The sequence below is a fragment of the Ochotona curzoniae genome, unplaced genomic scaffold (genome assembly GCF_017591425.1).
Source record: "Ochotona curzoniae isolate NIBS_2020 unplaced genomic scaffold, NIBS_Ocur_1.0 contig_883, whole genome shotgun sequence".
NCBI classification, from domain to species: domain Eukaryota; kingdom Metazoa; phylum Chordata; class Mammalia; order Lagomorpha; family Ochotonidae; genus Ochotona; species Ochotona curzoniae.
The window spans coordinates 60,352,362-60,371,318 of record NW_024466599.1 but is presented as its reverse complement, the minus strand read 5'-3'; the positions used below and the strand labels follow the sequence as shown (position 1 = coordinate 60,371,318).

General features: G+C 36.8%; 1 protein-coding gene across 1 annotated transcript in view; it reads right to left on the bottom strand.

Moving 5' to 3' along the window:
- LRRTM4 (leucine rich repeat transmembrane neuronal 4) overlaps window positions 1-10,205 on the bottom strand; it is a 627,516-nt gene extending 617,311 nt beyond the window's left edge. The window contains exons 1-2 of the mRNA XM_040993630.1: window positions 9,897-10,205; window positions 6,131-7,677 (exon numbers count right to left, since the gene is read on the bottom strand). Coding sequence (XP_040849564.1) covers window positions 6,131-7,677; window positions 9,897-9,903 — 1,554 coding nt within the window. The 5' untranslated portion in view covers window positions 9,904-10,205. The remainder of the gene's footprint in view (window positions 1-6,130; window positions 7,678-9,896) is intronic.
- Between the last annotated feature and the right edge of the window lie 8,752 nt (window positions 10,206-18,957).

The following is an 18,957-nucleotide window of genomic DNA, read 5'->3' as shown; positions in this document are numbered from 1 at the left end:
TCTGAGAATTCAACAGCCACCAAAAACTGAGGTCAAAGAGAGAAAGTAACGCAATGAGATATATGCTTGAATGAAAATAACAAGACAAAGAAAAGAATCAGATCCAATGGAGGCAATAAAAGGAGACAAAAGATTGTATGATTTAAAAATTATTTTGTTAGCATCTTCCCCAAAGCTTTACTTTTCAGATAATGCAGATAAAGTGGACAAGGTAGTATAGAACTGATATTGTTCAAAAGTCAAATAGATTACTATCTGCATTCAATATACATTTTAACATTTAAGAAATATTTGTATACTATATATGGCTCTTTAAATGCAAGGTCTGATAAAAACTTGGATATTATGCTTAAAATCAGTTACATAACAATAAGATATCATGTTGTTTTTCCTTTCTGTACACAAACAATAATGCTACCCACCATAATGATCAGTAGTTATCAACTTGTTTACTGGATATTTAGGCAACAATTAATATTCAAGGTTTTCCTTATATGTGTGTTTGTTCATTATTTCTGAATAAGATTTTTCCGACTTTTTGTTAATATACAATCTAAATCTCATCTTGCAAAAATGCATTCTGTAGATTTAACTTTAAATCAACCATCTGATATGTAAAGGATTAGTTTCTCGTAATTATATTTGTATAAGCCTTAATTTCTCTTAAATTTCTTTAAAGTCTGTAGTGGGAATTTGCATACATAGCCTTTGCACATCACAAGCTGTTTCAAGCAGATGTTTATAGAGTCAACGATGTGGAGACCACAGGAAATACTGTCTGCTTCTCAACATTCCTTAACTTAGAGTTGAAAATTTTATGGCTTAGAGAGTGAATAAGAAAAATAACCCCATGACTTCTTCCTTTTAAGAATATAGAGATTTTATTAAACTGACTCATTGAATAATGGTTCTTCTGGTACTATAATAAGCAAACTTTATTTTCAAAATATATTTAACATCACTCCAAGTGTATCAAAAGATACTCTAGTTTTAAAAACTCAAATGGATAGTGATACCAGGCTGCCACTGTTTCATTTGGATTTATCGAATCATGACACTCTAGAGATACTAAATTTCAGATTAGTCGCCAAATCCCCACTGGTAATATTACTGAACAACTGTTAAACCCTTAGACTGTGTATAAGTACAATTTCAGAAAACAAGCAATGATTAGATTCCATTGAATATAGAAGTCTTAAGAAGAAAAATTCTGGTATTTGAAGTTTACTGGAGGTGTGTCAAAAACTATACATTCTTCAGACCACAGGGTAACTCTACAATTTACGCTCTTAAGAAAGCAACTGATTATTCAGATCTCATCCATGACATGCTAATAGCAGCTAATTTTAGAAAAATAATTGAAGTATACATATACATACACACATACATAGTCAGCTAAAAATCATTCTTTAATTGGCCATTTCAGTTTTTTTGGCAGCTGTCACTCTTTACCACTACCATTTGTGAATTTGAATGAAATCTTTTCATAAACAGATTTTAATTTGATAAAACTCAGGCAATAGATTTCTTTAAAAAGAAGTTATACTTTTAAGTGGTTTCAGAATGTAAAGGTTTTTGTGTGTGTGCTTGAATGTCTGTGTAAGCGTGCCATGCATCTTCTCCTGAAGGACAGAGAATCGCACGGCTGTTTGCTTAAGCATCTAATCATTCATGTTTCACAGTCATTGACACATGAATAACTAGCTTGGTTTTTGTTTTTTTCTTCTTAGGGTCTCCTGCCTGTTCAGTCCTGAGAATCATTGGTCTGGTTGATTGTTTGCTTGATTTTCTTTCTCTTTTCCTTTTCTTCTTCTTCTTCTTCTTTTTTTTAACCCTAGGAGATGTTGTGCTGGTGGAGTACTTCCATTTGAGGGGGTCACAGGGAAATGAAGTGAGTAGCACCAAATCACACCCCATTATGTGGCATACCTACTGAGTTGACTACTTCAAATTGTGCTGTTTTTAAAAGAGAATTTGTAGAATATAGAGGGGTAAGCTTTTTTCATTAGTACTACAAATGTTCAAAACAGACATTAGTTATGATGAAAAATACTTGTATTTTCTCTCCCCCGATTGTACATTTACATAGAAACTCATATACAAAAACCACAAATATACACACACACAAATATACTTGGTAGGGTCTCAGTTACATTTTACTTTGACACAGTAGTGGGTCAGCTCAATAAAGTTTATTTTTTATAGCTTTATATTGGTAAAGATTTCATTAAGTTTAATGATACTAAGCCTATTTTACCCATAATTACATTTGAACATACAGTATGCTTTATACCCCTAGGAAATCTGTTCAGTACACGGCGAAATGCCAATTTCTGAATTATCAAAAGAGGTTAGTGGTGCACCTTAAGTCACAGTATTTTTCTTAACCTTGACTCAATGGCTTCACTAAATATGAATATGAATAGTAATGAAAGAAATATATTAAGCTTAAACTTAAAACCAGTATTTTTGCTGTAACTTGATTTTGATGAATATAACCAAAATATTATACAAATAGGAAATACACATCTATATTATCATCCATAATGCTATTTCCAAGAGGAAACAATGTTAGCTTTATGGGATCACTAAAATTTACATTTCAGTTGCTTTACAGTTAAGGCATTTTGGATGGGGAATCTCTTCAGAGAATGCTTTCATTCATTTTAAGGTTTTGCCAATTGCATTATTTTTGAAGTAAAAGACACTCTTCCAAAGTTCTCTCTTATCCTGTGTTCACATTTGCTAATATCATAACGGACATTGTTATTTTCTGTTGATAAAATAAATCCTATGAGATTTAGATATTAAAACATGTTTTTAATCATTTCTACAGAAATATACACAAAATAATTTTGTGATTTCTGCATTATTTTAAAGAGGTAAAATATGAGAAATTTCATATTATTTTAAAATACTTGCAATTTTCTCTACTTAGAGTAGTAGTTTAACAAGTTTTAAACAAAATTATTTTTTGAATACATATTTAGGACAGGGAAGTTAAATGATTTGGTTCAACCATGTTCACTGATCCACTTGATGTGTCATGACTTATATCTATATGTATCTCTTACACTTGTGCAATATATTAATTATTCATAACTATATTGTGTAATACTCCTTATAGATATGAGAAAGCTCACTGTCTAACTAACTATAATATTTTTCTTCAGTATATTACTATGATTATACCCAGACTGACTTTATAAAGTTAAAATTGCAAATTATACAAATAAAATTATTTAACTTGACAATTGCATGCTCTTTTGGTTGAGTGCTTACAGATACCATTTTAATGAAGAATATAAATACTTTTATTTTACTCTTAAAATAATCCTCGAATTTCCTTATCATACTGAGTTCATGATACATGAATTGAAAATTTGGTAGAAAGTGGATTTTCTAATAATGCAATTTTTTTCCAGCAAGGCACTATCGTAAAAAAGTAGCATTTGAGGCTAAGCGTTCTATTTAAATATTTATGGCTTTATTGGATAGAGTTTTTTTTTTAAAAGCTGCCTCACAAATTTTATTTTATAAATGGTTCTTCTTTTTCTAAACTGTTGATACACGATATTTATGAAAACAGCAGCAAGTGAAAACTCAGCATAGCTTTGCTTGCAACATATTTGAAAAACAATTAACTTAGGCAAATCATTCTGCTCTCTTGGATTCATTTTGTAGAGAAGGTTTATCTGAGGAAACATTTTACAGCAGGTAACATTTTACTGTTAAAAAAGGGGATAATTGGCTTTCCCCTAACAACAATTTCTAAGAATTGGTTTTTCCTAATGTTTTATGTCCACGTAAAATTTTCACACATTAAACTTCTTTCAAAATGGTGAGGCTAGTGACAATATTTGCTTTATGTTTCAGAATAAGTTACTTTTCATTTAAATGTAGCTTCATTGCCCACCCATCCCCCCAAACTGAAGTAATGATACTAAATGGCGAATCTGACAATTTTCTTTTTTTAGGGTATGGAGAGTTTGATCTTCCATTAGGTTGTCGTGTTGACTCAATAGCGTCATTATAATATGTATTCAATTTTCTAATATTTAATGTCCTAACAACTCATTCATTCACAATCAGACTACTGCACCTTCATGACCTTAAGTACCACTTGATAGAACACACAGAATAAAAATGTGTTTTTAAACAAACATGTTTTATGAAATAAAACAGCATTTATTTATTGACTTTTTTCATAATACCTTGGGTTTTCAAGGAATAATTTAAGGCTTTTGGGAAATATAGACACCTTTTTCTCAGGTCCTCATTCTCTAAAGTTATTCTTCCTTCTTGGTGAATTTTATGAATAGAATCAACATCCTATTACACAGGCTAAGAGAAAATGAATAAGTGGACACAGATTCTTCCTGTGCCTTAATGTTCCTAGCCTTTAAAGGATCATGAAATACAAGGAACACGTAGAAGAAAGAAGGAATGAACTTGTTATTAATATCATGTATATTGTGTAGATGTAGGCCTACAATAAAAACATCAAGGCTTGTTGGACTTACATTGAAAATCTTTTATTCTCTTTGATTTTTAAGGGTGACTATTTATACAAATTTCTTTTAAGACTTTGTTACCTGGGATTATGTCTCTTGATTTCAGAGATACACACAAAATTAGAAAATTAAATCCATGAAGAATATTTCAATAATCCAAATTGTACTGTTGGAGATCATTTGAAATCTAGAGCTTTGCCTAAATACATTTTCATTAGCATGTACATTCAGGATAATGGAAAAATTGGAGAATGTATTTTCAAAAAGCAAATTACATTTCCAACTGTTATAACTAGCACTTAAAGGGCAGTCCTTAAATAATCATTTAAACTCTTCTGAAAAAGCAGTCCCCTAAAAATCAGATGATAAAATAGCAGACTGCCAGATCTCAACCACTTTTCAGTACCTTATTTCAGTGGCAAATGCTTTGGCAGTCACGGACTTCACACACAATCATTGACTTTACCAAGAAAAGAACAATTTACATTCAGTACTATTTATCAACAGGTAGGAAAATATTAATGACTCTTTTTCCACATAGTAACATGTTCCTATAAATGATCTTTAAAATTAAATAATCGGAAACAGGGCCCACACTCATTCTCGTGTAAACAAAAAGAGTTAAACATGAAATCCATACCTTCATTTGATGCTGTTACAGAAAGGGAGAATATCCAGAACCTCAACCTTGCTGCTTTTACTTATAAATACTTGCATCACTTAGCTTTTAATAGGTTTAACAAGAATACACATAATTCCTTTTGGGGATGAGAGCTTACAAGCAATCCTTGTTATGCCTGCCATTTTTTTTTTTTATTGCTAATTCATCCACAATAACATGACCTGACATTGGTTACCATGGACAAAATCAAAACATGGAAGTTGTTTCATTCTCATTACAGTTAATAACCAGCACTTTGAAAACCTTTGAAAAGTGATTTATATCCTAGCAATATATATATATGGAGGGAGAGGATTTGGCCAGAGAAGGAAAGAGAAAAAGAAAGAAAGAAAGAAAGAAGTCTTAAAATCCTAACGGCCTCTGACATTCTCTGTGCTGGTAAAGTAATTAATGGCAAGTAACACTGTTGTGAGCTCCCTGTTGCATGCTTTAATCAAAACGAAAAATTTACAATTAAATCAACCCTTGTGTAAATTGTTCTTTGGTTTAAATCATTGTTACCTCCTGGAATTTTGGTAAACTCACTTTGTTTTTAAAATAAGCTGGTCCCTCCTTTTTCACTTCATTACAACACTCAAACACCAAAAACCAGACATAAATTTCAGAATGAAAACAGTTTGTGTGTATCTGTGGCCTTAAGTCCAACCCCTGTACATAAATGGTTAAAAAAAAAAAGCAGGTGTTTTAACATAGTATTTTATTCCAACTTAATCTCATCCTTGAATGAACTTCCTTCAAGTTTCAACCATTAAAAAAAAAAAGCAGTCAATTTCCTGGTGGTTGTAATTTAATTAAGTAACCTTTCACACTGAGCAAAACCCAAAAGCAAAAGGGTCATTAATCTTTCTAGTGATTAGAGACACCTCTAGAGCTTCAAACATTTACCTCTCCTTCCCTGTAGTAGAAACGCTTTTAGGATGATCATGGTTCATACCTCACATTCCCTGGAGCCAGAGATGGTATATGTGCAGGGCCCAGATCCATTAACCGATATATCCATGGTCTCAGAGTTTGTAGGCTTGTAGTCCACATAATACTCCTGTAAAGGCGAATTCATTTGTCTTTCAGACTCTCTGGCCTTTTTCCGCCTCCTCTTCATAAGAGAGTGTTGCTGGAGTTGCTTCATGCTGGCTGGATAGCGTTTCCAAGACACATAGATTACCAAGAGGATCATGGCCACTGAGAGAAAGAGAGCCACACTCCCTGCAATGATTTTGTGAAAAGAAACATGCTCATACTCTTGCTCTGTGCCAGGAAGCTGGAACCCTGGGGAAGGGCTTGGTGTTTCTAGGGTGGGTTGGGTGACACCAGATCTGAAGATGGTAGGCTTAGGGATACTCAGAGGTTTCTGGGGAGTTTGGGGCACCAGGTGTGATTTTTCTGTGTTAACCACCTGGACTTCCGAACAGATATTATAGGTTTCCACTGCATCACTAACCTTTTCACCTTGGATGTGCTTAGGTCCTGCACATATCATGGTGCTTTCCTTATTTCCTTTGAAATTTTTAAGCCAATAAAACAGAGGACAAATGCTCCTACTGCATTCCCACATATTTCCAGACAAGGTAATGGATATTAATGATATCCACGTGTTGACAGTTTCCTGTGAGATGTTGGTGAGTTTGTTGGAATCCAAATTCAATTTTTGCAAATTGGGGAGGCATTTAAATGTGCCTGGTTCGATCCCTTGGATATCATTCCCTGATAAATCCAAGTTATGTAAGGAACTCCATGTCCATGTCAAGCCTTGGCTAATGGAGCGAATCCTGTTCCACTGTAAGTAAATTGAGCGGAGGTTGAAGAGACGTGGGAAATGAGCAAAGTTGATCTTGGAAAACTGGTTGTGCTCCAAGTGGAGCTCCTTCAACTTCAAAAGGCCAGCAAATGCATTTCGGGACAAGCTTCGAAGACGATTGTAACCCAAATCCAGAAAATCAAGATTCCGACAGTCTTGAAAAACTCTAATCGGCACAGTCTTGAGTGAGTTAGACCTCAAGTGCAAAATGATGAGTTTCCGAAGGCCTTTGAATTGTTCCGATTGCAATGTCTGTAGCTTATTGTAGGAGAGGTCCAGATTGCGGAGATTGGGGACTGGGTGAAATGTTTTATTGTGCAGATAGGTAATTTTGTTGGAGCTCAGAATTAATTCTTTCAGTCTGCGGATCCCTTGAAATGCATCTTCATCCACAGAGCTAATGTAATTATGGTCAAGATAAAGCCATATAAGCTGGTTAAGGCCAGCAAATTGATTGGATTTGAGCTTCTGAATGCTGTTGAACCTCAGTGATAAGCCTTGTGACCCACCAGAAATATTCTCAGGGATATCTGCAAAAGCATGAGACTCACAGTACACAATTTTGCCATCACATCTGCAGTTCTTTGGGCAAGCTCTCTGAGCCCCTGTGAGCATGACAAGCAGCAGCGTAGGAAGTAGCACCAGCACCACACTCATGCCTTTCAGCTGCGTAATTAAATGGAAACCTACAATATTAAAGACAAGACAGATGCGCATTGTGAAGCTATTAAAATAAATCATCACTAGCTTACCAATATCTGGGGAATTTCATCTTGGACAGTAATGGGAGAGTTGACTTAATACTGAAAACATTATTTTCTTCTGTGTTGCACATTCTCTCTTCCTTGACTGTCAGATCACAACAGTGCCAGAGAACTAAGAAAAGCCTTTCTGAGTTACAGGATGTCCTATGAACTTCAGTATTGAAAAGCACAGAGATTGTCTTAACCACTGAATGCTCACATGTTAATAATATTTGGCTAGTCACTGAATGGGAGCAACCATACCAATAGACTATGCTACCTCTCTGAGAAGGGTAGAAATATAATTCATGAATCCAGCACTTGACCGCCTTTCCTAGTTGAGCAAACAGGCTGTGATTTGACAAAGGAACTTCAGAAAGCTGTCAAGGTAACCCAAGTTTGCCCTGCCTGAAACTGTAGACTTATTGCATAATGGGGTAGCAGGATCGGAGCTTTGATTTAAAAAAAAAAAAAAAAGAGAAAGAAAGAAACCAGCATTGGAACAAGTACAGGAAGCAAATGAAGCACAGTAAAAAGGCTACTAACAGTGCAAGGAATTCTCAATTTGTCAATAAGCATGCACTATATTACACTGTGGCTCCCTGCCCAGCATACATGGGCTGGGCGATCAAATTGCTCATAACCGAACACTCCAAAGTTAAGACTGAAAAATTCCTGTTACATACTTGTACAAAATGCAAAATGATCTTGTATGTTATTATACTGAAATTATTGTTTCATTCAGCTGCATGTTCAAATGTTAAGAATAAACAAGGAAACCTACAGCCAACTACTTTTCTCTACCCCAACCTGCTCAAATTTCTCATGACTCTTTTTTTTTTTTTTCCTACCCTCCCTCCATTAACTTCAGAAAGCCTGCAAAGTTGCAGTGTTTTGGCACTAATGCTGCATTTCCAAGTCATTGCATGTTAAGGACTTCTTTCCTCTGTCAACACATGTATTATTTCTTAACAGTGGAAAAAAAAAACCCTCCGGTGTACTGCAGCTTCTTTTTGTTCTTAAACATTCATATTTTTAACCCAAGAGGCAATCAGCCAAATCTTTAATCTAAAAACCCTCCTTCTTCTCAGCTAAGCCTTTTTATAAAAAATTAATTTAAAACCCGATTTTGTTCTCTGCCCTCTTGCCAGCTATAGACTCATTGAAATACATTCCTGCTCTCCCAGACAGGAGAAGGGGATGGGGTGGGGGGGAAGCAAAGGGAAGCCAGTCACACTTGAAAAAATAAGACTGGCAAATGACTGCTGGAAATTTGAAAGCTGTGGTCAGGATACGGCTTCAAAGATAAAACAAGCCCTTGTGCAACCTCTGGTAAAGTGAGGACCCCACCCCTACACACAAGCAGTAAAGTGTCACCAATCTTCCAGACAGCGATCAGAAATACAAGCGCGGCTAATATTGTGAAGAAATAGAAACAAACACATTATTTATCTCATGCACAATTTCCAAGCTGTGGATACGCAGACGGTAGAGACAGTTTTCAAGACATCTCTCTAGAGTCTGTTTAAGTCCGTGTTATGCATTTAAGGATTAAGAAAAAATACACTGCAAAAGGGAAAATGATCTAAAAATGAAATAGCAACTATAGTGAGTCAACTGGCAAACTCAAAGGCTGCTGCTTTTTGCCGGTTTCCCCGTCTTTTATCAGCGAATGCCAGGACTCAGGAGAGCAAGGTAAGAGGATCGGCTTTTCTAAGAAGGAAACAACAAAAGTTCACTTACCCATCCTTTGTCATCCAAAACGTTTCCCCCCTCTCTCAGCTTTCTTCTTGTTTGGTCTCTCGTGCCGAAACCACCACCACCTTCATGACACAGTGCGGCTGTCATTCACACCATTCTGATCCCGCATGTGAGCTAGTAGCCCCACACAAACTTCCCCGGAGAGGACAGGCAAAAATAATATATACATATATATTTAAAAAAAAATCAGCGCGGATTGGGATGAGGGGGCAGGGAAAAGGAAGCTGTTGGGGGGGGGTAGGGGTGGGGGATGGTTTCTAGGCTCTGAGGACCATTGTGTAATTCACCAGAGACCCATCAGCAGTTAATTGGCAATCTGTGCAAAAGAGCTACAGCCCATCTCGGAGGTAACCAACTTCTGTGTAAAAAGGCAGGAAAGAAAGAAAATCTTCACAGAGTACCTGGCATTCCTTATTGTGCTGGCTTTTGCCATTTCCAGATAAAGCAATTCATCCTCTGGATTTTCAGTTCTTGAAGCAAGTAGGCCTCCTGTGCTGTGTGAGACCCCAGTTTAAAAGCTATGCAGGCTAGGTTTATCCATTTAGCTGGTCAGGTTTAAAGTGTTTTGTAGCTGTGCTGAGAGGCAGCCCTTGTCTAATTCAGAAGGCTTTCCAGAGACTGATGATGCTCAGAGCTTGTTGGTGCTAATGCTTGAGTTTGTGATACACTGAGTGCCCTCCGCTGGAGAAAACAGATTGCACATTAAAGACGGGAACAAGTGAGCTTGTCAGTGGTGTGCAGCCTTCCCTTGCTCAGAAAGGGAAATTAAAGGCACAGAATCACTTTTTCCTCTCTCTCGTCACTAACAGAAATGATGACAGGTTAATGTTCAGGGCTTTCTTTTATTGGTAGCAAATATTCAGTAAAATACTTCTTTAAATGTTCTGGGATTAATAATTTTTAAATGCATCCTTTATATTTAATTAATTAGTTTATTTATTGCTGCACATATCTCAGGGGATTTGTCATCTTTAATGACAAAATAGCTGAGTTTTATTTTATATTTGGTATTTGTTTTGTTTACTTGCATTTTAAAACTAAGCATACAGAGAATTCATCCTACCAAGGGACCATGCATTTGGATCTATTTTGATCATCTTTATATTCAAAGTTTCAACTCTAACCTTTATATGCTCAGCCCTCAACAATAAAACATATTCTGAGATTTTGCTGAACACTTTGGAACAATACTTTCTAAAGTTTTTGGTTTTGGTCTTAAACCATTTACTATCCGTGCTGTATTAGAATTCCAGCTGGACATTTCAGTTGCATGGATATTGTAAATATTTTCCCTTGCAAAGAACCTATTATATTGTATATTCTACAAACACTCCAATTCCACAGTTGGTGTTTCCTTAAAATTTGGGAAATAACTTCAAAATTAGGAGGTAAGAAGTAATGAAATATCTGATAAAGGTTATTTTTAAAATTCTACACACTTTTGTTTGTAATGAATATTGAAAAAATAATAGCTAGCAATCAAGATGGCAGAATAGGGTGGGGACACTTTTAAATAGTTAAAGAAACATTAGCCAGTGTGAAGCAGAGAGGGCACATTCCAGGAAATAGGAGAGGACAGACTGATGGCAGAGGGGCACTTGGAGACTGATGGATGTAAAAAAGCAGCAGAAAGAGCGGGATGGTGTTTCAGGAACAAGACATTCCAGCAGCAGTCAGCAGCGATCTGAACTGTACCTGCAGCTGAAACTCCACCAGCAACCAGGTGGGAAGGGGTGTTCATCAGGAACTCAGGAGGTGAACCCAGACAAAGAACTTCCCCTCCTGCTTGTACGTTTGATTTGATAGGAGCAGAGAGAGAGAGAGCAACAGATCCAAACAGGTGGTGCGGGAACAGGGTAGATTTCACAGCCCAAATCCCCAGTAGAGCCAAATCAGTTGCTATCTTATGCAGAGAGGCAAAAGCTATGGGACATGACTGCATGCACTGGGCTGGGGACGAACTCACCAAGCTCAGTGCATTGCACTGGTCCCACACCAAAAATAATGACTTTGGCATCTGAAGATTCAAAATAGGTCCAGGTGGCCCCTCAGCCCTCCTACCTATTTAGGACAGTTGTTGTCTCCCTAATACTGGGAGCTGTGTGATCCAGAAGTTGGAAAATGTGCAGACAACAAGGCAAAATCAGCATGGTATCACAGGTGGTAGAGTGGAGAGCCAGGAGCTGCGGCTATGAAGACAAAGGTGGAAGTCTAACATAAGAGCTCAGATCTGAAACTCACTTGAGGAGAGGGGGATGGCACAAGGGACTGCAAACAAAGAATCCTGTACCAACCACAATAAGTAAAATCAAATTGCAGGCCTGTAGGTGACACAGGTTAGAAACTTACCCCAAGAAGAATCTGCTAACTACAAGTACAATGACCAAGAATAAAAGAAGAGATGAAGGCACAACTAATATTACTGAAGGCTCCCCTGCAAAGGAGCAAAAGCCTTTGTCAATCTCAGAGTTAACTGAGTAATATGTCAAGAAAATGGGAGATATAGAATTCAACACACTTGTATAGCCTTCTTATCAACAACTAGAAGCACATGAAAGAATTTAAGGAATAAGTCACACAGGAAATAGCAACACTCAAATAAAATCAAGCCAAATTATTATTGGAAATAAAGGATGCAATAGAGCAAACTAAAAATTGAGTGGAAAGTCTCCATAATAGCATGAATGAGGCAGAAGAAAGAATATCAGAATTGGAAGATACTTCTTGTCACGATGGGGGAACAATCAAACAGCTGGAAGCAGAGCTGGATCAGGCCAAAAGAAAAATATTCAAGAATTGAAAGACACTATTAAAATGCCAAATGTAACAGTTATAGGAGTTCCAGAAGGTGCAGAAAGAGAAGATGAGTTTGCAAATGTATTTAATGAAATAATAAGTGAAATTTTCACTAGTTTGGAGAAAGAATTGGAAAACAACATCCAGGAGAAGCACAGGACTCCCCACAGGTTCGACCAAAAGCGATCTTCACCATGATACAATAATAAAGCTCTTGGCAATCCAACATAAGGAAAAGATCCTCAAATGTGCTCGTGAAAAAAAATCAATGGACACATATAGGAATGGAAATTAAAGTCACAGCTGATCTCTCAGCAGAAACTCTAAAGGCCAGAAGAGAATGTAGTGACATATTCCAGATTCTAAAAGCAAAAAAATGGTTGGCCCAGAATAATGTACCCATCAAAGCTTTCCTTTGTCTTTGAAAATGAAATAAAGTTCTTCCACAGTAAAGAAAAGTTAAAAGAATATGCCTCTTCCAAACCTGCCCTACAAATGTTACTTAAGATGTCCTCCTGACAGAGAAAAGGAATAACACCTACCATAATCAAAGGCAAACATGAGGAACATCTCAGTAAAATTACAACAGAAAACTAAATCAATGAACAGCCCATTGCTAAATGACAGGACCAAATTTCCACCTATTCACATTAACCCTTAATATAAATGGATTGAACTTATCAATGAAACACCATAGAATAGTAGACTGGATTAAAAAAACACATCTATTTATCACCTACAGGAGATATATCTCACCAACAATGATCAATGGAGACTATATTGCATTGATTTTGATGGGTTTTTTTAATAGTTTCATTTCTTCAAAACACCTTTTTTTTCTCATTAAATTCTTCAATGACTCATAGCTCATACAGTAGCATCATTTTCTTTTTTTTTTAAATTTTTTTTTTAAAGATTTATTTTTATTATTTTTTTCATTGGAAAGGCAGATATACAGAGAGGAGAGACAGAGAGGAAGATCTTCCCTCTGATGATTCACTCCCCAAGTGAGCACCACGGCCCGATACTATGCCGATCCGAAGCCAGGAGCCTCTTCTGGGTCTCCCACGTGGGTGCAGGTTCCCAAAGCTTTGGGCTGTCCTCGACTGCTTTCCCAGGCCACAGGCAGGGAGCTGGAAGGGAAGCGGGGCTGCCGGGATTAGAACCGGCGCCCATATGGGATCCCGGGCGTGCAAGGCGAGGACCTTTAACCACTTGCGCCACCGCGCCGGGCCCAGTAGCATCATTTTCTTAAGAAGGTTTTGGATTTTCATTTCTTCAGTGACACATTAGACATTCAGTATCATGTTATTTAACTTCATGGTGTTGTAAATTTCTTTTTTCTTTCCTGTTCTGTTTTGTGGTTTTTCACTTAAGGAGATGTATAGTAACTGTGCAATGAAGACTATCATATCTAGTGGCATGTTGTTTAGCTTTATGGCATTGTAAATTTCTGTTTTCCCTCCTGTTGTTGATTTTGTTGTGGCTTTTCACTTAGGGGGGTTTATAGTGACTGTGCAGTGGAGACTGACATGTCCAGATGTGAGGACTAGTACAGTGTGAATCTCTACTTCTGGATCCCAACGAAACTGTTAACTATATCTTGACAATAGGATGACGGACTCTCTGCCATTGACCATGCCCGCAATGATGGACTTACAACTGTTTATGAAGAACTATGCTATTGTAATGACATGAGAGAACTCAGTGTGTGCAGTGGGTGGGGACTTGAGGAAGGGGTAGGGGAAATGCCAGGGCCTTTGGACTGTATCATAAAATGACAATAATTTAAAAAAGAAAGAAAAAATAATATGACATTTCTACTAGCTTATTTCATAACTCTTTGATAGATAACAATTTTGGAAGTATTCCAGGGGAATGAACCAACGTAATACAGAACGAGATAGTGGGTAAGACTGATAACATAATTTAGCAGATATAGGAAGTTTAAATGAATTTTACATAAGTATCTGGAATTGTTGCAGATCATTACAAATGAAAACTAGAAATATTCCTTGGGTTTAGAGTGTTTGCCAAAATATTAATAATTAAAGGGAGCTTATCCACCGAATAACACATATAATTTGACTCAGATTTATGAGTAGGCAGTTGCAGGCAATCGTCTAATTACAAAGATTTCTTGAGGAACAGAAAGGGATAAAATCTTCCCCAAATACATTCTTTCCCATTAACTGATACCTGAATTTCTCTTTTAGAAATGTGTTCTTTTGGCTTAAGGCTTAATACCTATTAAAATGCAAATGCACACCCAAAGAGGCGATATTATTATGGTTACTGAAAGGAAATAAATCAATATTAATGTTACACGCACAACTTGTTCATAGTGTAGTTTACATAGGAACATAGAGCTTACCTAAATATTCAGTGATATATGGTTAAGGAAAAATCACTATATTAATGAAATAGTACATATGCTGCCATTAAGATTAAAATGACAATTTTATTGGCTGGCTGGAAAATATGTCCACCATGTATACAGTAAAGAGGGTAGGGACAGAGCACCAAATCAATCACTACAAGATGATTAATGAGACTCTATTTCTGTACCTAGTTTTATTTGTGTAGGGGAAAAAAATAAAATATTCAAAACAAATTATCCTGGAAGATGGATTTGGGAAGTATCTGATTTCATTTTATGCTTTGATCTGTGTTTTCTAATTTTAAATACGTCTTACAAAAGCTGAGCCCCTATACATTATTCTAGATATAGATCCTAGTTGCTATCAGGTCTTAGTCTCCCACATTCTCTCAGTAACCCTCCCTTTCTCCTTTTTTAGTGATAGCAAGTCAAAACTCAAGGCATACGTATAGCTAATAACAGTATTTTTTTTAAATCCCAGGCTGTTACCCATATTTACAATATAACAATTGACAAAAAGTAAGCTTTTATTAAAGTAACTGCGTGTCAAATACTGGATTATGTGTAGAATGTATAAGGATTGTGGGTAAAATCGGGTGTGGTTCTCTAGAATATACTGTGAGCTTATACAGCAAAATGACCAGGAGAGTTGAGAGGATAATGTGTGGAATATTTGTATGGAAAAACCATCCTGACCTTCACATACCCACACTCTTCAACCAAGGTAAAATAGTGGTTCTGTACTTTAGCTTATCTGCTAGGGAACAGACTTTCTCAGGCTCTTTAATGAATCTGGTGTATGTTTCCACCAGTGAGTCCAACACAAGATATGATGTCTCATTCCTGTTGAAGAATTCCTGAGCAACAGATACGGGATTTGTAGAATCACAGAGAACTTTGCATCGGAATTAGCTTTCACTTGCAGAGTTTGTCTGGATTAAAATACAGCCCAATGTATCCATGGAAGAGAGGAGGGCTATGTGAGAGGGAGTTCACTTGGAGTCACTTTGGATCCTGAGATCCCCAACAGAAGGAATCTGTGTTAGTCCTTGGTAATGGACAAACAAACAAAACAAACAAATAAACAATAAACAAACGGAAACCAATTACCCTAGGAAGGTACGAGGATTAATGCAAAAAACAAAAACAAAACAAAACAAACAAAAAAAACTCTGCCACCTTTATCCATTGTTGATAATAGGGATTTTAAGGATGTATTAATGCATTCATGAAAGACTGAAATATCTTCAAACATTTCATAAGCTCAGAAGTCACCATTCTTTTTACAGAAACAGTCAACCAGGAAATTTCATTGGAAAGGTTACAAGCAGCAGTTAGAAAGTGGGGAAGAAGGTTGTGTAAAAAAGATTGAAACAAGCTCTATTAAAAAAGAAAAGATTCTGCTTATTTGAAAGAGTGGGAAGGAGAGAAAAAAGGAGAGAAAGATTGAGAGAGAAGCAAGCTTTAATCGTCAGGCTCACTCCACAACTGACAACAACAGGATCAGGCTGAAGCCAAGAGCCACAAATTCCAACCTTGTCTCCCACATGGATGGCGGGGGCTCAAATATTTGGAACATATTTTGCTGACTTCTCACACATATTAACAGGAAGCCAGATTGGAGGTGGTGTAGCCAAGGACCTGAACTGATATTCTTGTATGAGATGCTGATGACAAAAGGCCTGGCTTAACCCACTGCCACACTACACTGATCTTGAGAGAAGCTTATTTAACTAGGTAGCAGACAGCAACCTCACAACCTGAGGACTGAAGCAAACTTGCTAATATAAAGTTTGACATACTCACTAATATGGTGAACTGATTGGGGCTTCGTGAACTAATGAGATGATAGGATTTGTGTGTGTTCAGAGAACATTCAAGGAACTCACCTTGAATGTTGAAATTGACAAATTTATATCCTGCAAATTTCTAAACTTAAAACTTACAGTGTCATTTATTGTTTTGTGTCTATACTTAGGAAAGTTAGGGAGAAAACATAAATAATACAAATTATCTTAAAGGTGTAATCTCTGTATCCATTTAAGTATAAATAGTAAGTGAACTGAGAAGTCTTCTACTATTTGCATATCTTTTGATTCAGCAAGTCAGTCTTGGCTTTTACAAACTTTCAGAACATCTGTGCGATCCTGGTTCCTGGCTTTGGCATGGTCCATAGTTGACTGGTCTGGCCTTTTTTAGAGTGAACCAAAAGATGTAAGCTCTCTTTCTCTCCCTCTCCTCTCTGTGCCTTTTAAACAAATATATTTTAAAATTAATCTCAATATGACTATTAAAACAATGTCTTATTAATGTAGTCATAAAATTACATTGAAATGCAGACAAAACAGGGAGTCTGTTTCTAATTTTCTTAAGCATGAACCTAGTGACAGTGATTATGCAAGGCTATTACTGAGCAGATAATGATAAAGTACATATTAAACATATTCTACAGTTTCAGTGGGAGATACGGAACAAAGCCAAAAGCTTCCTTCTATATTTTTGGTATTATTGCCAGTGTTAGTAATTTCACAAAGAAGGAGGAATAAAAAACAAAGATGAAGATGACTGATGCTGGGGAATTGAGAAAGAATCTTTGAAAATAATATTTTTAATAGCCACATAAGCTCACACACATTTACAGGAGTAATAGAAGACACAGTTTATGTGATCTACAGAATGACCTGGAGTGAACAAGGACAAGATTAAAGAAGAGGATAAACAGAAAAGAAAACAATAAGGAAAAAGGACTGAGAGAGCTGGTTTATTCAAAGAAACTCAGAATTTTAAAAAAAAGACTATAGAAACAGACTCACAGATGATTCAATTCTGGAGCGAAGAGCACATTACATGATGAGGGATTACAGCACACAAGTGGAATTTTTAGGAAAGACTTGAGCCACACATTTATTTCTTAAATTTTTATGTATTTAATTTACATATTTATCTATTTTAGAAGGAACGGGAGAGAGAGAGAGAGACGGAGGGAGAAAAGAGAAAACAGGCAGATGGCAAGAAGTTCCTCTGACAATTCATTCCCCAAAAGACTGAACTGGGTCAGGCCAAAATTGGGAGCCAGGAGCTCAGTTCAGATCTCCCGCAGAAGTGGCAGGGAACCAAGTACTTATGGTCTCCCCAGCTGGCTTCCAGTGTGCACTTTAGCAGGAAGCTGGAATCTAGAGCACAATCCTGATTAAAATCCAGGTACTCAAACAAGCAATACCAGTGTCTTAACCAGTGTATTAATTGCTAGGCCGATTTCCTACTCCGTAATCGAAATTCTAAACAAGAAACACAATAGCTGAAATTAGTGACACTACTAATACACTGAAATGAAAATGCGACAGATCTGAAAAATGACTATTAGTGAAATTTAAAAAAATTAAAATTTAGATTTGTGGTTTTCATATATATGAATATTTTTAACATGACACAAGAAAGTAATATTTTACTCAACTATAATAACTCTTCATGAAGCAATATTCACTTTGATTTTTTAATATTATATTCAACCTAGTTAAACAATATTCTGAATATTTTTAGTGTATCTAATTGACTTCTCAGGGTCCATTACTGTTCCTTGTCCTTCAGCGATGCAGGAGCCTATAATAACACACATGGACTACTGACTGATGGTCAATAGCCAAAGTTTATTAACAGCATCAGACTTTCAAAAGGTTGTCAGGGGGCCCGGCGAGGTGGCGCAAGTGGTTAAAGGTCCTTGCCTTGCACGCCCGGGATCCCACATGGGCGCTGGTTCTATCCCAGCAGCCCCACTTCCCTTCCAGCTCCCTGCCTGTGGCCTGGGAAAGCAGTCAAGGACGGCCCAAAGCTTTGGGAACCTGCACCCGCGTGGGAGACCCAGAGGAAGAAGTTCCTGGCTTCGGATTGGCATAGTATCGGCCGTTGTGCTCACTTGGGGAGTGAATCATCGGATGGAAGATCTTCCTCTCTGTCTCTCCTCTCTGTATATCCACCTTTCCAATAAAAAAAATAATAAAACAAATAAATCTTTAAAAAAAAAACAAAAAGAAAAAGGTTGTCAGGTAGGCATTCAGGGAGGGCAGCTTGAGCCATTTCCATTTCAACAGCAAGGGAAAGTCCTGCAATGCACAACTTGTTCCTCTAGCAGGTTCTTTACCCAAACCTGTGGGACCAGGAAGTTTCTTGTCCATTTATCTCCATATCAACGGCTCCCAGGCCTTTCAGAGGAGATTTAACTGGCTCTGTCTCCCACAATACCAAAGATTCTGAGTGTCCTTCAACATAGTATAAATATTGGCATTAAA